We start from the raw sequence: 21780 nt of genomic DNA on the forward strand, positions 1-21780 counted from the left end.
CTGACAGCGCACTCTATTCCCTCATCCAAGTCATTAATGAATATATTGAATAGTACTGGTCCCAGTACCGACCCTTGAGGGACTCCGCTAGACACAGGCCTCCAACTGGACTCAGTCCCATTGACCACCACTCTCTGGCTTCTTTCCTTCAGCCAGTTGACAATCCACTTCACTACCCGATCATCCAGACCACACTTCCTCAGTTTAGCTGCGAGGATGCTGTGGGAGACCGTGTCAAACGCTTTACTGAAATCGAGATAGACCACATCCACAGCTTTACCATCATCTGTCCACCGGGTTACATCCTCATAAAAGGCTATCAAGTTGGTTAAGCATGACTTCGCCTTGGTGAAGCCATGCTGAGTGCCCCTAATGATCCCCCTATCCTTGATGTGCCTAGAGACAGCATCAAGGACAAGTTGCTCCATCACCTTTCCGGGGATGGAGGTGAGGCTGACCGGTCTATAGTTACCCGGGTCCTCCTTCTTGCCCTTTTTGAAGACTGGAGTGACATTCACTTTTCTCCAGTCCTCAGGCACCTCTCCCGTTGCCCACGACTTAGCAAAGATGATGGAGAGTGGCCTAGCAATGACTTCCGCCAGCTCCCTCAGCACCCACGGATGCGTCCCATCAGGGCCCATGGATTTATGGACGTCCAGGTTGCTTAATTGGTCCCTGACCCAGCCCTCATCTACCAAGACAGATTCCTCCTCTATCCTGACTTCTTCTGAGGCCTCAGGGGTCCGGGGCTCCTCAGGACAGCCTCCAGCAGTATAGACAGAGGCAAAGAAGGCATTCAGTAACTCCGCCTTCTTTATATCCTCTGTCTTCAGGACCCCCACCTCATTCATCAGTGGGCCTACATTGCCTCTAGTGTTGGCTTTACCTGCAATGTATTTGAAGAAGCCCTTTCTGTTGTCCTTGACCTCTCTTGCAAGGTTTAATTCCAAGGAGGCCTTAGCTTTCCTAGTTGCCTCCCTACATCCTCTGACAACAGACTTATATTCCTCCCAAGTGGCCAGCCCCTCCTTCCATGATCTGTACACCCTCTTCTTCCACTTGAGTTTGCCCAGCAGTTCCCTGTTTAACCATGCAGGTCTCCTGGAACCCTTCCTTGACTTCCTGCCTGCTGGGATGCTCTGATCTTGAGCTCGGAAGAAGCAGTCCTTGAATGCTAACCAACTATCTTGGGCCCCCTTACCTTCTAGTACCCTCTCCCATGGGATTTCCCCTAGCAATTGCTTGAAAAGGCCAAAGTTGGCCCTCCTGAAGTCCAGGGTTGTGATTCTGCTAGCTATTCTGGTCCTGCCACATGAGATCCTGAACTCTACCATCTCATGGTCGCTACAACCAAGGCTGCCCTCAACCTTCACCTCTTCAACCAGACCCTCCTTGTTAGTAAGGATCAGATCCAGCAGCGCTCCTCTCCTAGTTGGCTCATCCACCATTTGCATCAGAAAGTTATCATCAATGCACTGGAGGAACCTCCTGGACTGAGGATGGCTGGCTGAGTAGGCCTCACAACAAATATCAGGGTAGTTGAAATCCCCCACAACAACCAGGCCCTGTAATTGAGAGACTGCTCTCAGCTGCCTGTAGAAGGCCTCATCACCCTCCTCATCCTGATCTGGTGGCCTGTAATAGACACCCACAACAGTATCACCCCTGCCAGCCTGCCCCTTAATTCGCACCCACAAACTCTCAACTCGCTCCTGATCTGCCTCTGGACAGAACTCAATACATTCTAGCTGCTCACTCACGTAAAGAGCAACTCCACCACCTCTCCTTAGCAGCCTGTCTTTCCTGAACAGGACATAGCCATCCATGACCACATTCCAGTCATGCGAGGCATCCCACCAAGTCTCTGTGATTGCCGCTAAATCATAGCCCCCCGACCGAACACGGATTTCCAACTCCTCCTGTTTATTCCCCATGAACAGATATTATTTTCAGTTGTCTGAAAGTCCATGTATTCACATGTCCAGAAAAGCAGAGAAATATCATAAAAGTTCTTTGTCCTTCCAAGGCATGACATTTTTTGGCAGAAAATAAGAGTCCTTTTTTTTTTGGCTTGGGTAAGAGTCGTTTGATTCTGTTAAGCTCTTCCAGATAGTGTCTGGCAAGAAATATCCCTAATATAATCAGACAAATAGGAAAGGTTGAAGATTGAAACAAGTTTGATGGCATCCACTCCCAAACCAGACCAGAAGTCTGACATCTCATAAGATCACCAACTTTAGCCGTACTCCCGAACTGAAGGAAGGCAGGGACTACGAGATTTTACTCTGAATTTTTTGTTTCAGTAGAAGTTATGCAAGTTGTTCAGCTAACCCAGCTGTTACACCACTCACCCTCCATCGTCCTCTCTCTCTTCTGGATTGAAGCTTCTGCGATCTGCTTGTAATTTCATTATGTCATTAGCAATTAATTTTGGAACAAAAATAGTTGTAATTCTCGCTTTGTGGACAGAGAGCAGTGGTTATGGATGTGTAAGGTCCATGTGACTGAAACTGAAATACACGAATTGCCTTGGCAGTAAATACTGCAAACTGAAGACTGAATTGTTGGGTAGTATAATTTTAAAGAAGTATTTAAATACTACTCCTGTATTAGTGGTGAATTTTGGCTTCTTTTTTTTTCCTGATCTATTAATTGTTTTTATTTCATTATTGTTTATTTTTTATGCTGTTTCTGGACTTTGATCTAATAATTGCCTTCTGATGACTTTATTACACTTTTTGGCAGGAATATCTGGATGTTTTGGGAAGACCAATGGTTTTAGCTGGAGAGAAAGCCAAACAAGTCCAATGGACAAATGTCTATCTGGATGCTCTGGTATGATCTGTATTTATCTCTAGTAAAGTAAGAATCTTTGCAAATCAGTAACTATAAGGGGCCATTTTCCACAGTCTTGAGGACTCAATTTCCTACAGTTCCAAACATAATATGAACTTTAACAGAGAAAAGCAATTTATCCTACACACAGAGGATAGTGTGTGTAGGTCATCACTGTCCTCAAATTAACAAAAGAAAAAAGCAGCAAATAGTTTTCCAGTGTTGTACCTGCGCTGCAGTAGAGGTCACCTGTTACATTACTGGTGAGGAGTTCTTACTTCCCCCTACCCCCGCAAAAAAAAAAAAACTCCAGGCAGAATGAAAGCTGTCAATGTTACTGGGTATTTGTACAGATTTTGAACTTGGATCTTTAAACTGACATGGTGGTTATAATTCCTTACTTGCTCAAGGTAATGATTTCTTTAATTGGGACAGTGTATATAATGGGGAAATAAACAAAAAGATACATGAAACACTTTCCTTACTGCTGAATTAATAACTTTGGTCTTGTAAAACAAACATATTCAGGAAACTACAAAATGCAAAGTATTATTAGCAGCAATCCAATCTGTTACTCTAGATAACCTTCTTCTGTGTAACTCTAACTAGGCAAAAATTACTGCAAAGTGGTCATCTGGAATCATGTATTTATCCAAGTTCACATGGTCATGTCAAAATCCATTTCTTCCCGTCAGTCAGCATTACTGTAAAATTTTTATCAACTCATCATAGAACTGAGCATGACACAGAGGAACCAATTTTCCTTGGAATTTCAATGGCCAGAAGTTCATCAGCTGTTTTCTTGGTTAATGTTGAGGTACTTACTGGAAACATAAAGGATGTTGTGACGAAAGTTCGTTATGTTCTGTACATATCCTGTTGTAAAGCCAAAGCTAAATTTGTAACTGGGGATAGAAAGAGATCTGTTTAATGAAGTAAAATGAGTGATACCTGCAGACTTCTCTTGTGTTGCTTCATATTTTCAGTGGGTTCATTCAGTTTTTCCTTCAAGCTGTTCTGCATTCATACATTATGTATGTGTGCTTGTGTATATATAATTATATATCTATTTGTGTGTGCATACATACTTATTTATAAAAAGTAGGACATGTTTTTACTAATATATTTAATAAGTGAAGACCAACTCAAGCTAAACTGTTGAGGTAAAGGCTGAAATTTGTGGACTTACTCATCGTAGTTGAGAGCATGAAGGCACAGGTGTATCTAATCCACTCTGGAGCCTTTTCCTGATTCTTGGTTTTAGCAGGGATTGGGACTAACTTGTCACACTGGTTCTTTATCTTAAATTCCCTAAAGCAATTGCCTCCTCTAGGGCTTGCCTTTTGCCAACTTGTGCCTCCCTGGACTTTGTCCTATCCTTTTTCTCTTGTTGTCCAGCATCTGTTTTGGGGCTAAGGCTAAAATAATGCAAAGTGTATTACATGAGGCCACATTTGAATTGAATTTAAGTTCAGGGTATGAAAACCTAAAGAGCTGCTTTCATTTCAGGCTGTCTTTCAAGACTGTCTTTAATAATTTGATGTATTTGTGGCAATTCACATCTTTCTTCTTGCCCTGTTCTTTCAGGTTCTGTTATAGCGTTGCTCTGGCCTCACTTTCTACAAGATAATCCCAGAATTTTCAGATGCTTTTAGGTTTACCAGTTAGTCGTAACTTGTTCACAGTTATAGTCCTTTCTAACTGTACATTTTTTGGGGGGAGAGAGTGTTATCCCCCATACATACACCCCTGTTTGATTATGCATCTCTTCAATGCTCCTTCTCAAAAATATCCTCCTCTCTCTTTTCTTCTCATTCATCTCTAGTTCTTGTTTCTCTTATTCTCCTAAAAAATCCACTTCTCTTCACCTTGCTTGTTGTAACATTACTAACTCTGGTCTCATCACCTTTCATTTGATACACAAATTTAAGGTCATGAAGGATGGTTTAAAATTCAAAAAGGTGCTACCAGACGGGGCAAATGGAGAACTGATTTCATCAGAGTGGAATAATAAAGTATTTTTGCTTATTTTTTTCTAATGAAACAAAGGGAGAAAAGACATATGGTTCTTCAGTAAAATACATGGAAGGAGTAAGCATTAGTGAGGGGAAAAAAAATGAAATAAAAACCAAACTTTAGCATAAAAAAAAAGGTAGAAATCTCCCTGTGGACAATTTAGTAGGGAAGACAAAACTTTTCTGCTATCTAAGCGTGGTTTTCTGGATCCTGTGTTAAGTATGAGCTGTGACTGTTAATAAAGGAAAAACAAATTTCTTATATCTTCCCTAATAAGTGCAGATTCTTTGCCTCAATACCAGAAAAGACTATGTGATTTTGCAGAACTGATGATGGACATTATTGCAAGCCATTGAAAAGTAGTGATGATATGAAAAGTAGTAGCATTACCTGTTGGATTTTTCTGTTGATTTTGCTGTATGTAGTTGTTGCCTACCTATTTACTATCTTCAAGTCTGGTTTGGCTTTCTCCTTTTTTTTTCTTTTTTCTTTTCCTTCTTTTTTTTTTTTTTGCCAGTACTATCTGGAGTTTTTAGAATAATGGCAACAGTAACTGTAAACATGTTTTCATAACATTTAGTTTTTATTAGACTTATATCCTAAGTTGTTGCACACCATCTATTTTTAAAAGCAATTTATTACTCTCACTAACACATAGACACAAAAAATGTAATTTCAACTTTCACAGAATCACAGAATCACAGATTTCTATGCATAAATGCATAAAATCAATAAAGTGTTATTTTTTTCTTTTTTTTACAAAGTAAAAGTCAGGACTCTAATCTAGTGTTTGACTACAGTAATCCCTGGATTGTTCTAATATATTATAATTCAATATTTGTTATTTAACTAAAAGGTCTTTTTCTCCCCTCTGTATGTGATTATTTCCTAGGAGCTGGGCCTTGTGATTACAGGAACTCTGCCTGTCTTCAATCTAACAGAACAAAATGGGAAAGTTGTAAGCCAAAAAAACCTCCATCAATTATTTGAATTAAATTTAATGCTAAACTCCTTGAAAAATGTGTATTTACATAAAGCTTTTACAGTTTAATTGTTTTCTGCACCAGAAACAAAGGGGTCATCTCTAGTTGCCTGATAACCTCCTGGGAACAAGAAAATGCAGATCACCCTTTTTGTAGTTCTGAGTTTCAGGGTATGACAGTCCTTGATCTATCTCTGTGAGCCGATGGCAATGGGAACGTGTTAAGTGCTCAATAGATGGGAAGTAGATGATGATATCATTTACGTCTTGCCAAGAAAGTAAGGGCATATAAATTTATAAAAAATCTGTGAAGCTATGACATTTCAGGTTAAAAGGTAATGATATAGAGCATTTAAATTATTTAGTTGTAATGATAATAGAAAATAGCACTGTGTACTTAGAATAAAATTACGTATTAAATAAATACAATTGCCCATCCCTATTACAGTCTCATAAGGAATCAGTTTATGTCCTCTTCACAAAATCAAAATGCTGCTTTTTTAAAATCAGACCTAGAATATGCTTTACAGTGTGTGGTAAATTACTGTATATTTGGTGTGATACTAATGTTCATTCAGGTCAAAACATACAGAAGTTTAGCCAAGATATTCTTTGATTCAGATTCTCAGATATTAAACAGAATCAGAATAAAAAAATACAGATTTGATCACTAGTATTTCTTTTATTTTCTTTCAGAAGAGTTCTCTTAGTTTCCCTTTAGAAATTAAACAAAACAAAAAAGATTTCGTAATCTTATCTACAAGATAATGATGAGAATTCACTGAGTCCGGTTGCAAAGTGTGAGACTGCTGATTATCAAATAATGTCTTTCTGAGAAGTAAAGCAGCCATGGTCTAGTAGAGAGGAAAAAGAGAACTTGAATCTGCTTGACTTATGTCTCTACCTGAATTTTAGGTTACAGACTGCATGATGCATATTCCAACACATATTCCAAATTTATTTAATATGGAGAAGGGATTCAGGTGATACTATATAAATGGCTACCCCCTTTTCTGTAGTAGGAAAATAAATTATAAGTGAAATAACTGGAGTGCCTGATTTAAAATATTGATGATTGTTATAATCACTGGGTTTTTTTTTTGTTTTGTTGGGGTTTTTTTTTCATTCATCATTATACCATAGCCAAAAGAGGTTAATTGTTTTGAGATCTCACTTATCAATTGCCTAACCTAAGCGTGCAATAGTAGCTCTATATTGGTGTTAGTAAGTTAGTATCTACATCATTTGCAATATTAATGTATCACTTCTGCTTTCACTTATTTTGTTCTTATTTATTGTTTATTCATCCACGAAAGCATCCATATTCATCTTCACAAACAGTTTTTATATGCTATACTAAATTCTGAATGTATTGAATGTTATTCTGAATCACTTGGATATTTAAAATATTTAGAATAGAAACATAAGTAAATAGGCAACTTTTCAAGTAGTATCTGTCAAACAAGAGACGAAGGAAAAATTAAAATTCACTGACTGTTGCAGTTATTCTGCATTGTAAATATGTCACATATATTCTAACATTTTGGAATCTTAGCAGAATCAGCTGATTCTTGGAGTAATGGGGGTTGATGTCTCTTTGGAGGACATAAAAAAACTGACACCCCGATTTACGGTAAGATGCCTGTGTTGGTGGTTTCTCTTTATGTATGATTTATGTATGATTTCTTTGCACGCTCTTTCATAAGTCATTCAGCAATGACTGGATATGAGTCAAAATACCAGCAGGCTTCTTTTTATATATTCTTTTCCATTGTTGTAGATTTTCTGATGGTTTTCTCTCCAGCTATATATGTGCTTCTGTGTGAATTGTCCATCAGGATGCATCTGTAAAAGCCAACTTTTGCATTGGGGGATATATTCCAAGTAATTATTTTCCTGTAGCTTAAGGCACTGCTGTTTAGTTGAGTAGTTGGTTCTTATCACAGTATAGAGTACACAATCATTTCAGCTAATAATAATAATTAGCATTTATATAGGACAGTTCTTTATAGAAGTGTTCCTCAATATACATGTCTGTCTGTACCCTACTCAGTATGATTGATTTATATATTTAGACATCTAGTGGGGAATTTCTAAGAAAATAACTAGTACTGTGGAAAACAGCTGAGGAAGCGAAGGAACATCACAAATTTGACCGAAGGCAAATGCAAAGTCCTGCATCTAGAATGGAATAATCTCATGCCACAACACAGGCTGGGACAGAATGCCTCAAAAGGCAGGAAAGAGCCTGGGGGTTGTGGTGGAGGACAAGCTGAACATAAGTTATGTTCCCTTGCAGTAAAGAAGGCCAGCTATGCAGTGAGCACCTGCATCAGGATTACTGTGTCTAAGTTTGATCTCCTCGGTACAAGAAATACACTGAGACACTGGACAGAGTCCAGTGCAGAGCCACTAAGTTGGCCTAGGAGCTGGAGTACATGGCATACGAGGAGAAGCTGAGAGATGGGTTTGTTCATACCTAAGATGAAACCTAATGGGTTACCTAATGGGAGGTGTAGAGAAGATGGGCCTTGACATTTCTTGAAGGTTTATAGCAAAAGAGGCAATTGACATAGTTGTGGCTATGGAAATTCCAGCTGGAATAAGGAAAAAGAAATCATTGTGAGGATGTTTAAACACTGGAGCATGTTTCCCAGAGACGTTGTGGTATTGCCATTGGAGGTATTCAAAGACCCTTTGAAACCTAGTCCAACTTTGAAGTCGGATCTTATTTTGAAGTTAGCTCTGCTTTCAATGAGGGGTTGTACCAGGAGACCTCCAGCAGCCTAAATTGTTCTCCAAGTTTATGATTCTAAAAGAGTAAATATTAAGAAATTATCTTCTGTGTGTTTATATCTTATATATTTCATGATGCCTGAGGCAACGTATTTTCTTTAATGTGACCAATGCTTGAAAACTGTTAATCTTTCTTCATTATTACTTAAAAACCTTACAATGCTTAACTTCATTTCTTTCTTTCAGCTTTGTCCAAATGGATACTATTTTGCAATTGATCCTAATGGGTATGTTCTACTTCATCCAAATCTCCAACCAAAGGTATGAAAAGCCTCCTAATTTATTTCTCTATAATAAGGGGACATTGTCAGAAATAACAGAAATATCTAAGATCTGCTGGAAGTGCCAGAGAGCCAGAGAGCAGTAGTAAAGATTTCTCAGTTGTGGGGGTGTCAGGAAAATCGGTGGTGCATGTAAGGCTTCATCCAAATCTGCTTTAGTCAGCACAAAGACCAGCATTGCCTTGTATTAAATTTGATATCAATAAAATAAAAAAGATGTATATTTTCCACACACATTTTTGTAAGTGAAATAAGTGTTTTAGTATGCCTGTTAATATAAAAACAACTAGTGGTAGCTGTAATATCATTGTGAAGTACTTGTAGTGTGTTACAAGATGCTTTTAAAGCAAATTCTAAGGAGTTTACTAGTGCATGTTTATTTAGTGATGCTTTCTCCTTTCAGAAATTACAACTTCTGTATTTGCAAAACCACAGAAATTGGGGGCAAGCACAATGTATTTTTCTTGTATTTTCATATTTTTTTATTTGCTTATTTCCTGTTTACCAGAGCTGATACCTGAGCTGCAGAGTTGGGGTGGATCTAGCTGAGCACCTTTTCCCAGAATGCTACATTTTTTAGTAGTTAAATGTCTTTCGTCTTTAAAGATGAAACCTTTATCTAAATCTGATTAGGACGCAACTTTCCTCAAATTTCAGGAAAATTTGAACCCAATATTTCAGTCTGGCTTTATATCCATTAACTGTAGTCCTGACCCTGTGGGGACTCCTACATTACATCTTCTTAAATAAGTTGCCTCTCTGGCTTTGATGAGATATTTCAACATGAATGGATGGTTTTTCTCCTGAAATCAGAACTTTAATCTTTATTTGAGTGAAGGGTTTCTCCATGTGAAACAATCTGTTTAGTGGAATATTTGAAAAATGTTTGTATTTTAATTACATTAGAAACATACTTTCAGCAAATTTTGTCTCATAAGTTTATAGTGCATAAATGCAGCATTATATAAAAGACAAAGTTAAAATTTAATTAACTAAAAATAAAATATCACTCCAGATTGAGAGAAATGTATGGATTATTTACAGATAAAAAATCACTATAAGTATTGAAGACCAAACAATATATCTTTGTAGTTCGCTGGTCAATATTAAACTTTCTCATTAGGATGGTTTGTGCAATGTGTGGCCAAGATAAATGCAAGCTGTCAATACAAAGGCAAATAAGGCTAGTGAGGCACCCTACTCCTAAGTTATTTTTTAGCATTTAGTACACTTTAGAGAAACTTCTTAGGTAATGGAAGCCTGTATTTGCTGCCTTTAGGCATGGAAATACTGGGTTTTTTTCTGTAAATTGGATGCATACCGATCACTTTATTCCTCCCAGCCATGTTCGTGTGGCAGAATAGCAGCAAGTCCTTGCCCTCTTGGCTGTGCGACTGTCCTCTCTTGTTTCTTCACCAGAAAGCCCTATCATAGCTACAAGAGGGATAGCAGACCCCCTTTTCAGTATTTCAGTCTTTGACTGTCAAAGGAGGAGAAACAAATGAAGAATTTGTCTACATATTTTAGTGATTCAATTAATTCTTAAGTTAGGGGAAGTCAGCATTATGAATATGTGAATTAATTTCGTGGTGAAGTAATGAATATGCTTGAAATCTTTTGCCAAGTGTGTAACAAAAGAAGAAAGAAAAAAATGTTTCTGAAGAAGATAATAACTTGATCTTAACTATTGATGAAATCTCTTTTGATTTATTTTGAAAGGACCCTTTTAAAAAGAAAAGGAAAAAAAAAGAAAAGAAGGTTTTTATATAGTCTTCATAAATCAGTTTCTCAATATATGCATTAGGTTTTCATGTGTTAAAAAATGGAAGTTTTGATGTCATGATTTTGCTTGGTAAATTATTCTGAGACAAATATATGCATCGTTACTGACCAAATCTTTTCTTCATTAGAGATTACTAGAAACTCAGATGATAGTGAGTGGTTTATTTTCCTTATATGCTAATGAAACTATCTTTTTGTTAACAGAAGGAATATAAAACGAAGCAATGTAGTATTCTCGGTTTAGCACAATCTTGTGAGGAACTAATGGATATGGATTCAGTTTGTCTTACACATGCTGTCATACTGCAGTGTAAACTCATAACATTGGAGGATAAAGAACCTTTGTTAGAGAGTGAAAAACTCAGCTAGCCCCAACTAAATCTAGGCTGACTGAGATGGATTATTAGGAAACTAATTATCATGGTTTCTCTGTGTGGTTTTCTGCTTAAAAGGATATGGATGTCCAGAGATGCTTCACATGCTGCTCAAATGTTTGATTTAGAGTATGTTTAAAAAAGGATATTTTATATGTTATATGTTTTATGTTGTACAATGTCTAAATGCCATATTAAGCATATGCATTATTATTACTGTTATTGTTGTTATTAACAGTTACACAGACTAGACTTTTTCACTCCCAGTTTGTTTGGGGTGGTGCATGCTATTCAGACTGATACAAGAACTACGTTTTAAAATTAAGGTACACTACAAAGACAGATGTATTTAGAACTCATGGACTTTCTATAACATGTCATATTAATTTTAATTGAACATTCTGATAGCTGTTAACTTATTAACAAACAACATCTTAACCCTCTTTGCCAGCAATTTTTCAATAGATGTAAACTAAAACATACCTACGTCTTTACCTTTGAAGAGGTGAGGGTGTATTAAACTTCCAATGGTCCCTTCTTTTGAATGTCTTCTGCTTTCCTTCTGAAAATCTGTTTCCTCAAATCAAAACTGGTTCAACACAGTATTTCAAGAAATTGTCTTGCAGTATGATCTCACAAAAAAAAAACCTAGAAATTCAGAACTTATAAAGTCATTTGCACAACTGAGAAAATTTAACAAAGGCAGGCTCATAAGCAGATTGAAATCATTAAGAACTTTCCTGTCATTTTCTTATTTGCACATGAAAACTATGTCAAAGCATAACACAGGAAACCTTTTTTTTTATCTTTCAGTTTAATATAGTTTTAAACTGCTTAAAACATCATTTTTCAAGTTTGTGTAGTTAGTTATATTACATTTTTAAACAAATGCTTAATTTTATGTTTTTCTGCCAATTTTCTTTGTGTTTCTGTGTGTATGTGCATGTATTTTTCCCATTGTCCTGGGAGAAAACAGGTGGATACTCCACCAAATAAACATAGTCGCTGAAGTGAGTGCATTAAGCATGTGTTAACAAGATCAGTCTTAGATAAGATTCAACAACAGTAAATAATTCAATTTCTGCATCTGTTCTAAAGATTATCATCCTTTTCTTCATTTTCATTATGATTCTGATCAAAATGCATTTAACAGTATTTCTAAAGCTCCAGATGCCTTCAGAAGGGTCCACTATTTTGTCTTATGGTTTATGGTTTTGAAAGAGAGATAAGAGGAGATGGTTTTAAGAGCAGATGTAACAGTAAACAAAAAGTGAAACTCTTCTCATTCTATATTTTAATTCTGGCAGAGTATGTGGGAGGGAGAGCTCTCTGTTAACTTAATTCACATCGTTTCACATACGTCTGGTTTTTGTTTCCGTAGACAAAACCTGTGTGTAATTCTGACAGAGAGCTCAGAACTCTTGACCAGAATGAGGGCTAGTCTCTGCTTCCAGTAAATGTGCACTGGGGAGTATAGATGTTGAGGGAAGACTTCCATTCTATAAGTAGTCTGTTTACTAATAGCGTAAAAATACAAATTACTGCTCTTTGTTACTTCAGCAAATTGGTGTGGGCATACCAAAAGTTAATTTGAGAAAAAGGAGACCCAATGTACAGGTAACTTTGGATGGAGGTGATTAGTGCATCAGAATGCATAGACTTGGAAATACAATTAGAAAGCTTCTGTTCTGCTTACTAGGAAAAATCTAACTAGAGAACTGTTTACTTTGGCAAACAGCTTCCAAAGCATGAAGCTTGCATCCTTCCTTGTTTAAATAATAGAAAACATGTTATTGGCTGTAGTGAAAAGCATTCCATTAAATTATGGTGCTTTACTAATAGGTGCTAATTAGAGCTGTGCTGTAAAAATTATTCTTCAGATTTTGAAATTAATTTGAAGACTGGAAAAATAAGAGACTACTTGTGCTGGCTTTGCTTGCATAAACCCAAAGTCAAGAGATCATTCTTATGACTTTATTGCCAAGTTTTATTGTACAGTGTATGCTGTTTAACATTACAGAACTCGAATGAACTGTTCAGGTTTTTTTTCTGGGGAAATCAGAGTAGGGCAAATGTTTTATCTGCTATTTACATCAGGTTTCTTGGTTTAGCAAACCCAACTCCAGAAGATTAACTGCCATTAAGTGAACAGGGAAAAGGAAATTAGTAACATTTATGTAATGCAATCCCTGAGCAGAAAACACTTAATGAAAACTTAAAAACCATTAAAAGAATAGATTAACTATGTAACTAGCAAAATAGCAAAATTAGGTAGGATATACCATGTTAATTTCTTAAACATATGTGAATATATAATGCAAAACCGGTGGCTTGCATAACACCACCAGTAAAACATGGTGTAAAATCCTGATCTAATTCAATTCTGTTATTTCACCCAGCCTCAAGTGGCTATGGTTATACCGTATCTAGAAGACCACTTCTAGGCTGAATTTTTTGTTTATACACTGGAGAGAGCAGCACTGGAACATAAAAAAAAATCTCAATTTTCTGAGCACCTCTGGCTCCTCAACATGCTGTGGTGTGATTTGGCTGTTGCTGGGTTTGCCTGGCTGTGCTGGCTGCCCAGGGAGGTGTAGCCCTGGGCTCCCAACCACTCCAGATGCTCCTGGGACTCTCTGTGACCCAGGATTTTACCACCTTCTTACCATCATTTATTTTAAAAGCCTAACAGCCTGTGTCTTCATTAGTACTGCAGGTATAAGTAGGAACTAGATTCCTGCAACTCACACCAAAGACAACTTCCATAGACTTTGTGAGAAAACTGACCTCCCAAAACGCACAACAATGACATTTTAATGAACCTTTTTTTTACGTTGCTGCACCAGTTCTTTCTTTCTTTGTTTCCTTCTTGATTTGTCATTGAAGTAATAGATCTTTGCCTTTATTTATCATGCTTAAAATGGATTGCTCTCCCTTTATTTGCATGCTTCATTGCTAGTGATTTAATTCTGTTTTGTTTTATTAAGTTGTGCTGGTGAATGTGGTGGTGTTGCACTTATTCTAGTCATGTCACGTGCATGACTGGTTAAAGAGAAGAGCAAACTGAACAGTAAGTTTGTTTCTTCACGGCTTGGAATAAATCCCACTAAATGGCAACCTTGGAAGAAAAAAATATGGAGCCCAAATACTGGTAAAAACACATTCTTGGGGAAAAAACTTAGCAGCGAAAAGAGTCTTCCATTTAAAGTACGGGGCTAGGAATTTTCTGTTCCAATTTCTAATGGATTTCTTTGTGCCTCAGGCACATCACATAATGTATCTATACATGCTTAGTTTCTTCATCTATTAAAAGTCATTAATAAATACCTTATAAAGAATGTGTGGTGATATACTATAAGTCTTAAAAAGAACAAGAGCAAAGAGCTAATGTATACTTGAATTTTGACGGACTGTTAAAGTTGACTATTTTGTCTTTGGGACTCCTTAACTATGATTAGCCCAGGTTATCATTTGAAATGAATATTGACTTTGATTTGATGTGATGGCTTTTGTTTTTCTTTTTTTTACCATTTCTTTTCTTCTTTGTTCCTTTGTGTGTTGGAATGGAATGTGAACCCCACAAATGCCTCCTCTGCCATGCCAATGCCTTCATGCATGCTGTTTGGGTTTGACCATGCTATTCATTATCCATTGCATGTAAGAGAATGTATTTTTTAATTTATTTTTACATTTTAGCCTTTTGCTATTTATTTTGACAGTGTGGATTTGTTGGGGGGGAAAAAAGGAACTGCATAACAGTAATTAAAATGTTTTGAATTAGTAGAGAGCATATGTTAATGCTATTGTATTAGTTACTTGTTTTATCTATCCTATATAAATAGGAACATAAAAATTTCTTTGAAGTTATCAGTCGACATTTAAAAGAAATATCCAGAACTTTGTCTGAAATATTTCCAGTACATATTCTCTTTCTGAGAATAAATTTATTGGCTTTTCTCATAGCAGACAGTAAGTCTTACTTGCTAAGAAAAGGAATGATTCCATATACCCAGAAATATGTACATTTGCTCCTCAAGAATATGAAGGAATAATCTTATGTCTTCTGACACTATTCTATAACAGTCTTGAAAATAAGGACTATTGTTAAGCTCATAATGCTCCAGACAATTATATGAAGATATCTTTTACCAGCTATTCAGGACATTACTTTCTTCCAGTTGGAACTGGAAATACATACATATATTGTGATGAAACATGTTTGCATTCTTTGATAGAATAGTCACATGTACATTTGTCATGTACTTTCGCCAGAGGATGTTAGGATAGAAGAAATATAGTCATCATTTTGAAAGAAAGGACTTCAGTCTACCCTGTAAATAAGTTAGTATAGCTGAATCACTGAAATCCTCTAAAAATATCATTATCAGAATTTACACTATTCAAATAACAGTATCAGCTATGACAAGTTTTGTGTTGCTAATCATATGAGAAACAGTGCTCAGTTGCTCATAAAACTAGATTTTGAGATCCTTTCATGTATGAACAGTCCTATTACACAAAGCAAATTATTGTCAATCAAAATAAATTACTAAAACTGAACTTTTTTCTATTCTAAACTATCAGGTTTGAATGGTTAAATTATATATCCTCATACTCTTTTTTCTAAAGATCTTTCATTAGATGGGTGCATTAAATAACTACTGATGATGAGAATTCAGGATTTTTACACCACACGTAATATAAAGTCAATGGGGCTTAGCCAAAATTACTCAAAAAGAAAGGAGTTGGATTCCTAACAACTCGTACAGAAGATGGCTCTGTCCAAGTAAATGCAGACTGCAACTGAGAAGGGAGGAGAGGCTGAAGGGTGGTCTGAGCTAGTTCAGCAGAGCTCCAGTGGTCTTCCCACACTCCTATGGGACCAGGGTTACTACAGATGCACATCACTAAACTTCTCTGTGCTCCATAGTTGAGGGTCGACATCATGTACATTCCTTAGGTCTTGAAGTTGCTGGGTCACAGTATTTCCGTGCTACAGGTTTCCATCTCTTAAATTGAGGTAATAGTAGTGATGTCAAGAGAAATCCTTTGAAAACGGCAAGGTGCTCGGGGAAGTCCTGTAATGCTGACAATAAAAGTGATTTTTATTTTCTTATAATAAAGAAATCCTCTATTATAATTGCTGCCTCTTTGAATCTTGAGCCGCAGTCCATTCCCACCTCATAACAGCAAGTCTGTAGTCTGCTTTTGGCAGAATTGCAAAAGAGTACAATTTCCCATCTTACCAGTCAGCTGGAAAACTCCCCCAAATTTCCCTCTCCCTTCTCAGGGGCGGGACACCTAATGAGAGATTCATATCTGATGCTTCCTCTGATGCATCTTCTCCCACCGTTACAGCCTGTGACATACCAGCAGTAGGGGAAGCAGCTTGCCAGCATGAGCCCCATACATGACAGACTGTGGATGGACACTAGCCATTAGTGTTAATTTGATTTTCACTTGTCCAATTAACCTCTCTATCCAATGAAGTAAAATAAATGAGAAAGGGCCACTAGTAATTCATCATGCTGTAAGATATTAAAATAGATGGGTAAGTAAGCCCAGTTAAGTAGCTTACTTAGAAATGAAGGGATTAGAATGATTTGTAAAATTACAGTACTCTCTCTTTATTATTTGGTCATTCAATACCTTCTGCTTCAGAATCCTAAATCCCAGGAGCCTGTTACGCTGGATTTTCTAGATGCTGAATTGGAAAATGATATTAAAGTTGAGGTGAGATTACCTGGTTTCTTAGTACCTGTTGCTGCTTGTATTTCACTGTGTAATAACTGAAAAGTAGTAAATGTTCTAGATTTTGAATGGGAATCTATTTCACAGTAAATGTGAATTTTAAATTTGTCAAGATGATGATTTTATAGACAGATGAAGTTATAATTGAGAACTTCAATCTGAGAAACAAATTGAGAACTGGTATTATTCATAGGCAAAGACAATGCATTACAGTCCTCTCATTTTGAAAGATATCATGATTGCTGTTTAAATAATTCTTCATCAAGTGACAATTCCTGGGGAGAAGGCCTGTAAATTTTTCAGAACAGAACATTTTTTAATAGGATATTAATATATTACTGGAAATATTTTAAATTTCCTTATCTCTTACTAACACAAGATTATTGCTGTGGTGAGAGAGCGAACTGAGAAATAAAGTTAAGTATTGACAACAAATTAATTCCTCTGTATGTTTTTCAGTTACTAATTTTGTAATGCATTCAGAAAGCAGAATTTTTAAAAATAGTTCGTTAGTTTTGTGAAAGAAAATGGAGGTTTTTAAAACATTTTAAATTTTTTAATGTATTTTTCACTTTGTTTGAAATTGTTCTTTCATAATGACATTACTGTTAAATTGCACCATCAGTTTCCTTGAAACTTCTGCTTCAGAGAGGAATTACTCACAGACTGGTATAAAAATGTTTTTGTGAATCACTGCTGCTACCAGAGTCACACAGATGTGCCGGGAAGAATAAGAAATACTAGGCAAAACTCCTTCTCATCCACACAGAATTCAGGCTCTCTGTAGTGCCCAATATCAAGGGGTTTTATGGGATAGTCTTGCTATGCAAAGTATACCAGAATTGTTGCTTCGTAACTCTACTGATTCAGTATACATCTGGACAAAGCAACTTGTAATTAGAAAAATCTGAAAATTTTAAACAACTTTTTTTTAAAGAGCTATGACTTTTATATGCATTACCTTTCTCTGTGTTTTTATGAAATATTAGATATATTATATTATATATTATATAAAATAATATATATATTATACGTGCAACACCTGGTTCTTGTTTTTTTTTTTTTTGCTTGCCAATAGATTCGGAAAAAAATGATAGACGGAGAAAGTGGAGAAAAAACATTTGAAACACTAGTCAAGTCCCAAGATGAGGTAAGACAGGAACACAGTTACATTTACAGGAACAAACAAAACCAGAAAAATACTGTGAAATGGTGAAAAGATGTTAATTTGTAATGTCAGTTTGTATCATTTTTCCCTCAAGATTTACTAGTTTTACTGGCTTAATAGTAAAAGAAATTATGCGCTTATGAAAAGAAGAATTGTTTTGTTTCTTGGTTTCTTTGGTGCATCATTAATCAGGCAGTTGTCGATGAGGTCTTATACTCTGTTTACTCTGTTTACCAGGAAATGGACCCAGCCTACTTCTGTGTATGAATCACAAAACAAAGTACTTAATTTGCTTGCGGAGGTGTGTGAGGATGGGTTTGGTGGTTTCTGTTGTGGTTGAATGGGAAGAAAGTAGTGAGAAAAAAAATATAACATTTATATGCTGTAAATGAAGACTCTTTGGGATAAGGAAGTTCGTCTTACAGTTATATTATGTACTTGTTCTTTCTGAACAACTTGTTGAGTTCTTTATTTTCTTGTCCAAAATGCTCATTCCTGATAAGGATTGCTGCTGTTTCCTAGCAATAGGAAACACTCAAGTTTGATATGGATCCTTATGTGTATTCTCTACTTCTTGGGGACCTTAATGAGAAGAAATCATGACTGGTGTGCCAAAGGAGCAGTTCTGGCCAGAGTATGCCCCACAGTTACAGCTCTAAAACAGCTTTTTGAAACTGTTTTACTCTGAATGTAAAACAGCTTGAAGATAGCTAATTTAATGACTTAGCAGAAGAACGTGAAGCAAATACAACATCAAGCAGACACTGCACAACACTTACATATATAAGCACACCGTAACAATACTCAGCAGAATTGCTTGGGAGTGTGCAGTTAATTTTTCATGTGTGGTATTATCTGTCCTCTCCTGTTGATCTCCTGTAACTTTGATATCTCCAGTGGCTCTGCTGTTTGTACTTAAATGGCACAATGTTCCACTGAAAAGTTCCTCGTTCTCACAAGGCATATGCTACAGAAGTTAATGAAGTTAAATTGGTAGGAAATCAGGCCTCAGAGTTTAGGGGGTTTTTATTCTGTTAAAACCCACACATTTCTTACTTACATTCCATTCATCGTCTAATAGATGGTAGCAACTTTTCAACTTTGCTTTAAATTTTGGCCAGATTACACCAAGTGACACACAATAGTGAGCAGTTCCTATTACCAGTCCTCTTACTCAATTCTGCATTGAGGGAAGATTCTTACATACTTATTCTCTCTTTGATACAGAGAAAAGTATTTCATAGTCCTAGTCTATTTTTGCATTAAACATGGTAGAAACTTACTTGTATTAGTGGGTGAAAATCAGTGGCAATACACATGTTGTCTTTGCTAGATGAGGCTGAAAATGGAGCTGAATTTTCCACAACATGTCTTGATTTTTCATCCATGCTGTGATTTCACAATGTCAAGTTTATGGTCACTTCGTTCCACAACAGACCTTTGGGAACATACTTAGAATCATAGAATCATAGAACAGTTTGGGTTGGAAGGGACCTTTAAAGGTCATCTAATCCAACCCCCCTGCAATGAGCAGGGACATCTTCAACTCGATCAGGTTGCTGAGAGCCCTGTCCAACCTGACCTTGAATGTTTCCAGGGATGGGACATCTACCACCTCTCTGGGCAACCTGTTCCAGTGTTTCACCAACCTCATTGTAAAAAATTTCTTCCTTATATCTAGTCTGAATCTACCCTCTTTTAGTTTAAAACCATTACCCCTTGTCCCGTTAACTACAGGTCCTACTAAAAAGTTTGTCTATCTTTCTTATAAGCCATCTTTAAGTATTGAAAGGTGGCAATAAGGTCTCTCCGGAGCCTTCTGTTCTCCAGGCTGAACAACCACAACTCTCAGCCTGTCCTCACAGGAGAGGTGCTCCATCCCTCTGATCATATTTGTGGCCCTCCTTTGGACACGCTCCTACAGGTCCATGTCTTTCCTGTACTGAGGGCTCCAAAGCTGGACTTCTCATGACTGTTCCTCAGCTTCTTAGTATCTGCACTGGATTTGACAAAGCATGCTGCTTCTAATAGTGTAATTGAAAAGGAGTGCAAATAAGGACAGGAAGCCATGCTCAAGATCTTCATAACTGTGCAAATCCATCAGAGGCATTTTTTATTCTTGAGCTATGGGTGTCATTGAGGAGATCAGTGGCTTTACTTACATGTTTGTCCGCCTATGAGGAGACAGATTAAAATCTGTATATTCATTCAACTCCCTGCTAACAAGATTGTGACTTTGTTGCAGAAAGTGTGTCATGGTATTTTGTATTGCAGAGTCTAGGGAATTTGACTCAGTGCTGGGCACTGCCTTCTGATACCCTCTTCAGAAAGTGCAGAACCTCATAGACCCTCTTCTTGAATATAAACCCTCAGCTTCAGTGGGGGCAGACAAATGTAACTGTAGATAATCTTAGCTGAAAGATGATAATAATGACAATCACGTGATCATGTAGGCAGCAGAGTCATACTTTCCTACTTTAGTCTCTATGAGGGAAGCCAGCTTAACTCAAGCGTTATACACTTACATTGTCCAGGTGTAAAGCATGCCCGTAAGCTGTGGTCCTTGAACCTGTGGAGTCCCATGATCTCACTAAACGTGCCCATACTGCTTCTCTGTATCCGACTTCATGCTGCCATTCACCTCTTCCCGTGTTCTTCTAAAGCAGAGACCTGTGCCAGCAGTCTCCTTGCCTTCTGCGAGGACTCTCTTCTGTGCTTTTTCACAATAAAGCCCCCACCCCAGCCCTCCTGAGTAAGGCTTTACAATGCTACTTCACAACCTATTGGGAAATCCTGCTGTGTGAAAAAAATTATACCTTTTCCTGAATGGTTCCACTATTGGAGGTGAAGGATGGTGAATGAATAGGGGCTTCCTGAGGCAGGGAAGGTAAGCCCCATCTGATGTCAGTTCTGCTACCTCACCTGTGTCAGGAACCCATCCTGTCTAGGAAGCCACCAGCCTATCCCCCTGTTCTGAAGGGAGACTGGGTCATTCGTGACCCACTGTTGGAGAGTCTGAAGTCCTGCTGGCATCTGCGTTGGGGATAAGCTGTTCCTGAAGGGAGGGACTCACTGGGACATTTTCAGACTTATGTTGTGGTTTTGTTTAAGGAATGTCTTTCCAAGCGTATGGGTGAAAAGGGCTCATTATAGGTGGTTAGAAAAGGGAGGATTAGAAGGTCACAAAAATACAATAACACCATTGGGATTATACAAGAAATTACATTCATGGCAAAGTTGTTGAAGAGATCTCAGGCTGTGCATGCATTTCTCAGGCTGTGTGGTAAAAAAGACCTGAAACAGTTGATCCTGCAACTGTTTGCCCAAAGAGGTAGGGAGGGGAATCATTTACACTTGCAAGTGCTGGAGTTGGCTACAGCATTGAGGTGGGGGGAGTAGAATGTGACGTCCCTGACTGCACAAGAATGCGTCAGTTATGCACGACCCAGACTACAATCTGTATTTGAATCAATTATCCCAAACCTCTTGATCCCAGATGCTTCAAGTGCCCAATGAAATTAATTTCCCTCACCTTCCCTTGCATTATGGCTCAAGATTTCTTCCTTTATTCGGACCTGTCTGGTGACTGCTTCAAGCCATTGCACCGTCCCAGCTCCAGGCTGCTAGAGCCAGAATAAAGCTGTTTCAGACCACGGGCCATGCATGAGCCTTGCATCACTTAGGACTTGATAGCTTCATATATTTTCTTATAAAAAGGGCTGATGTGGTCAGTTGCTCTGAACTGACAGTTGCGGTCTTGAGGCTTAAAATTGATGGCCTTTTTGTTTTGCTTTT

General features: G+C 37.4%; 1 protein-coding gene across 4 annotated transcripts in view; it reads left to right on the forward strand.

The window, feature by feature from the left end:
• CACNA2D1 (calcium voltage-gated channel auxiliary subunit alpha2delta 1) overlaps positions 1–21780 on the forward strand; it is a 453094-nt gene that overhangs the window by 390136 nt on the left and 41178 nt on the right. For 3 of the 4 annotated variants that reach the window (XM_068400329.1, XM_068400331.1, XM_068400332.1), the window contains exons 15-21: positions 2746–2835; positions 5744–5809; positions 7389–7466; positions 8816–8890; positions 12627–12683; positions 16728–16799; positions 17896–17967. In XM_068400329.1, the coding sequence (XP_068256430.1) occupies positions 2746–2835; positions 5744–5809; positions 7389–7466; positions 8816–8890; positions 12627–12683; positions 16728–16799; positions 17896–17967 (510 nt within the window). The remainder of the gene's footprint in view (positions 1–2745; positions 2836–5743; positions 5810–7388; positions 7467–8815; positions 8891–12626; positions 12684–16727; positions 16800–17895; positions 17968–21780) is intronic. The other variant, XM_068400330.1, reaches the window with a different exon arrangement.

Source organism: Nyctibius grandis, chromosome 5 (assembly GCF_013368605.1).
Source record: "Nyctibius grandis isolate bNycGra1 chromosome 5, bNycGra1.pri, whole genome shotgun sequence".
In the NCBI taxonomy this organism is placed as follows: domain Eukaryota; kingdom Metazoa; phylum Chordata; class Aves; order Nyctibiiformes; family Nyctibiidae; genus Nyctibius; species Nyctibius grandis.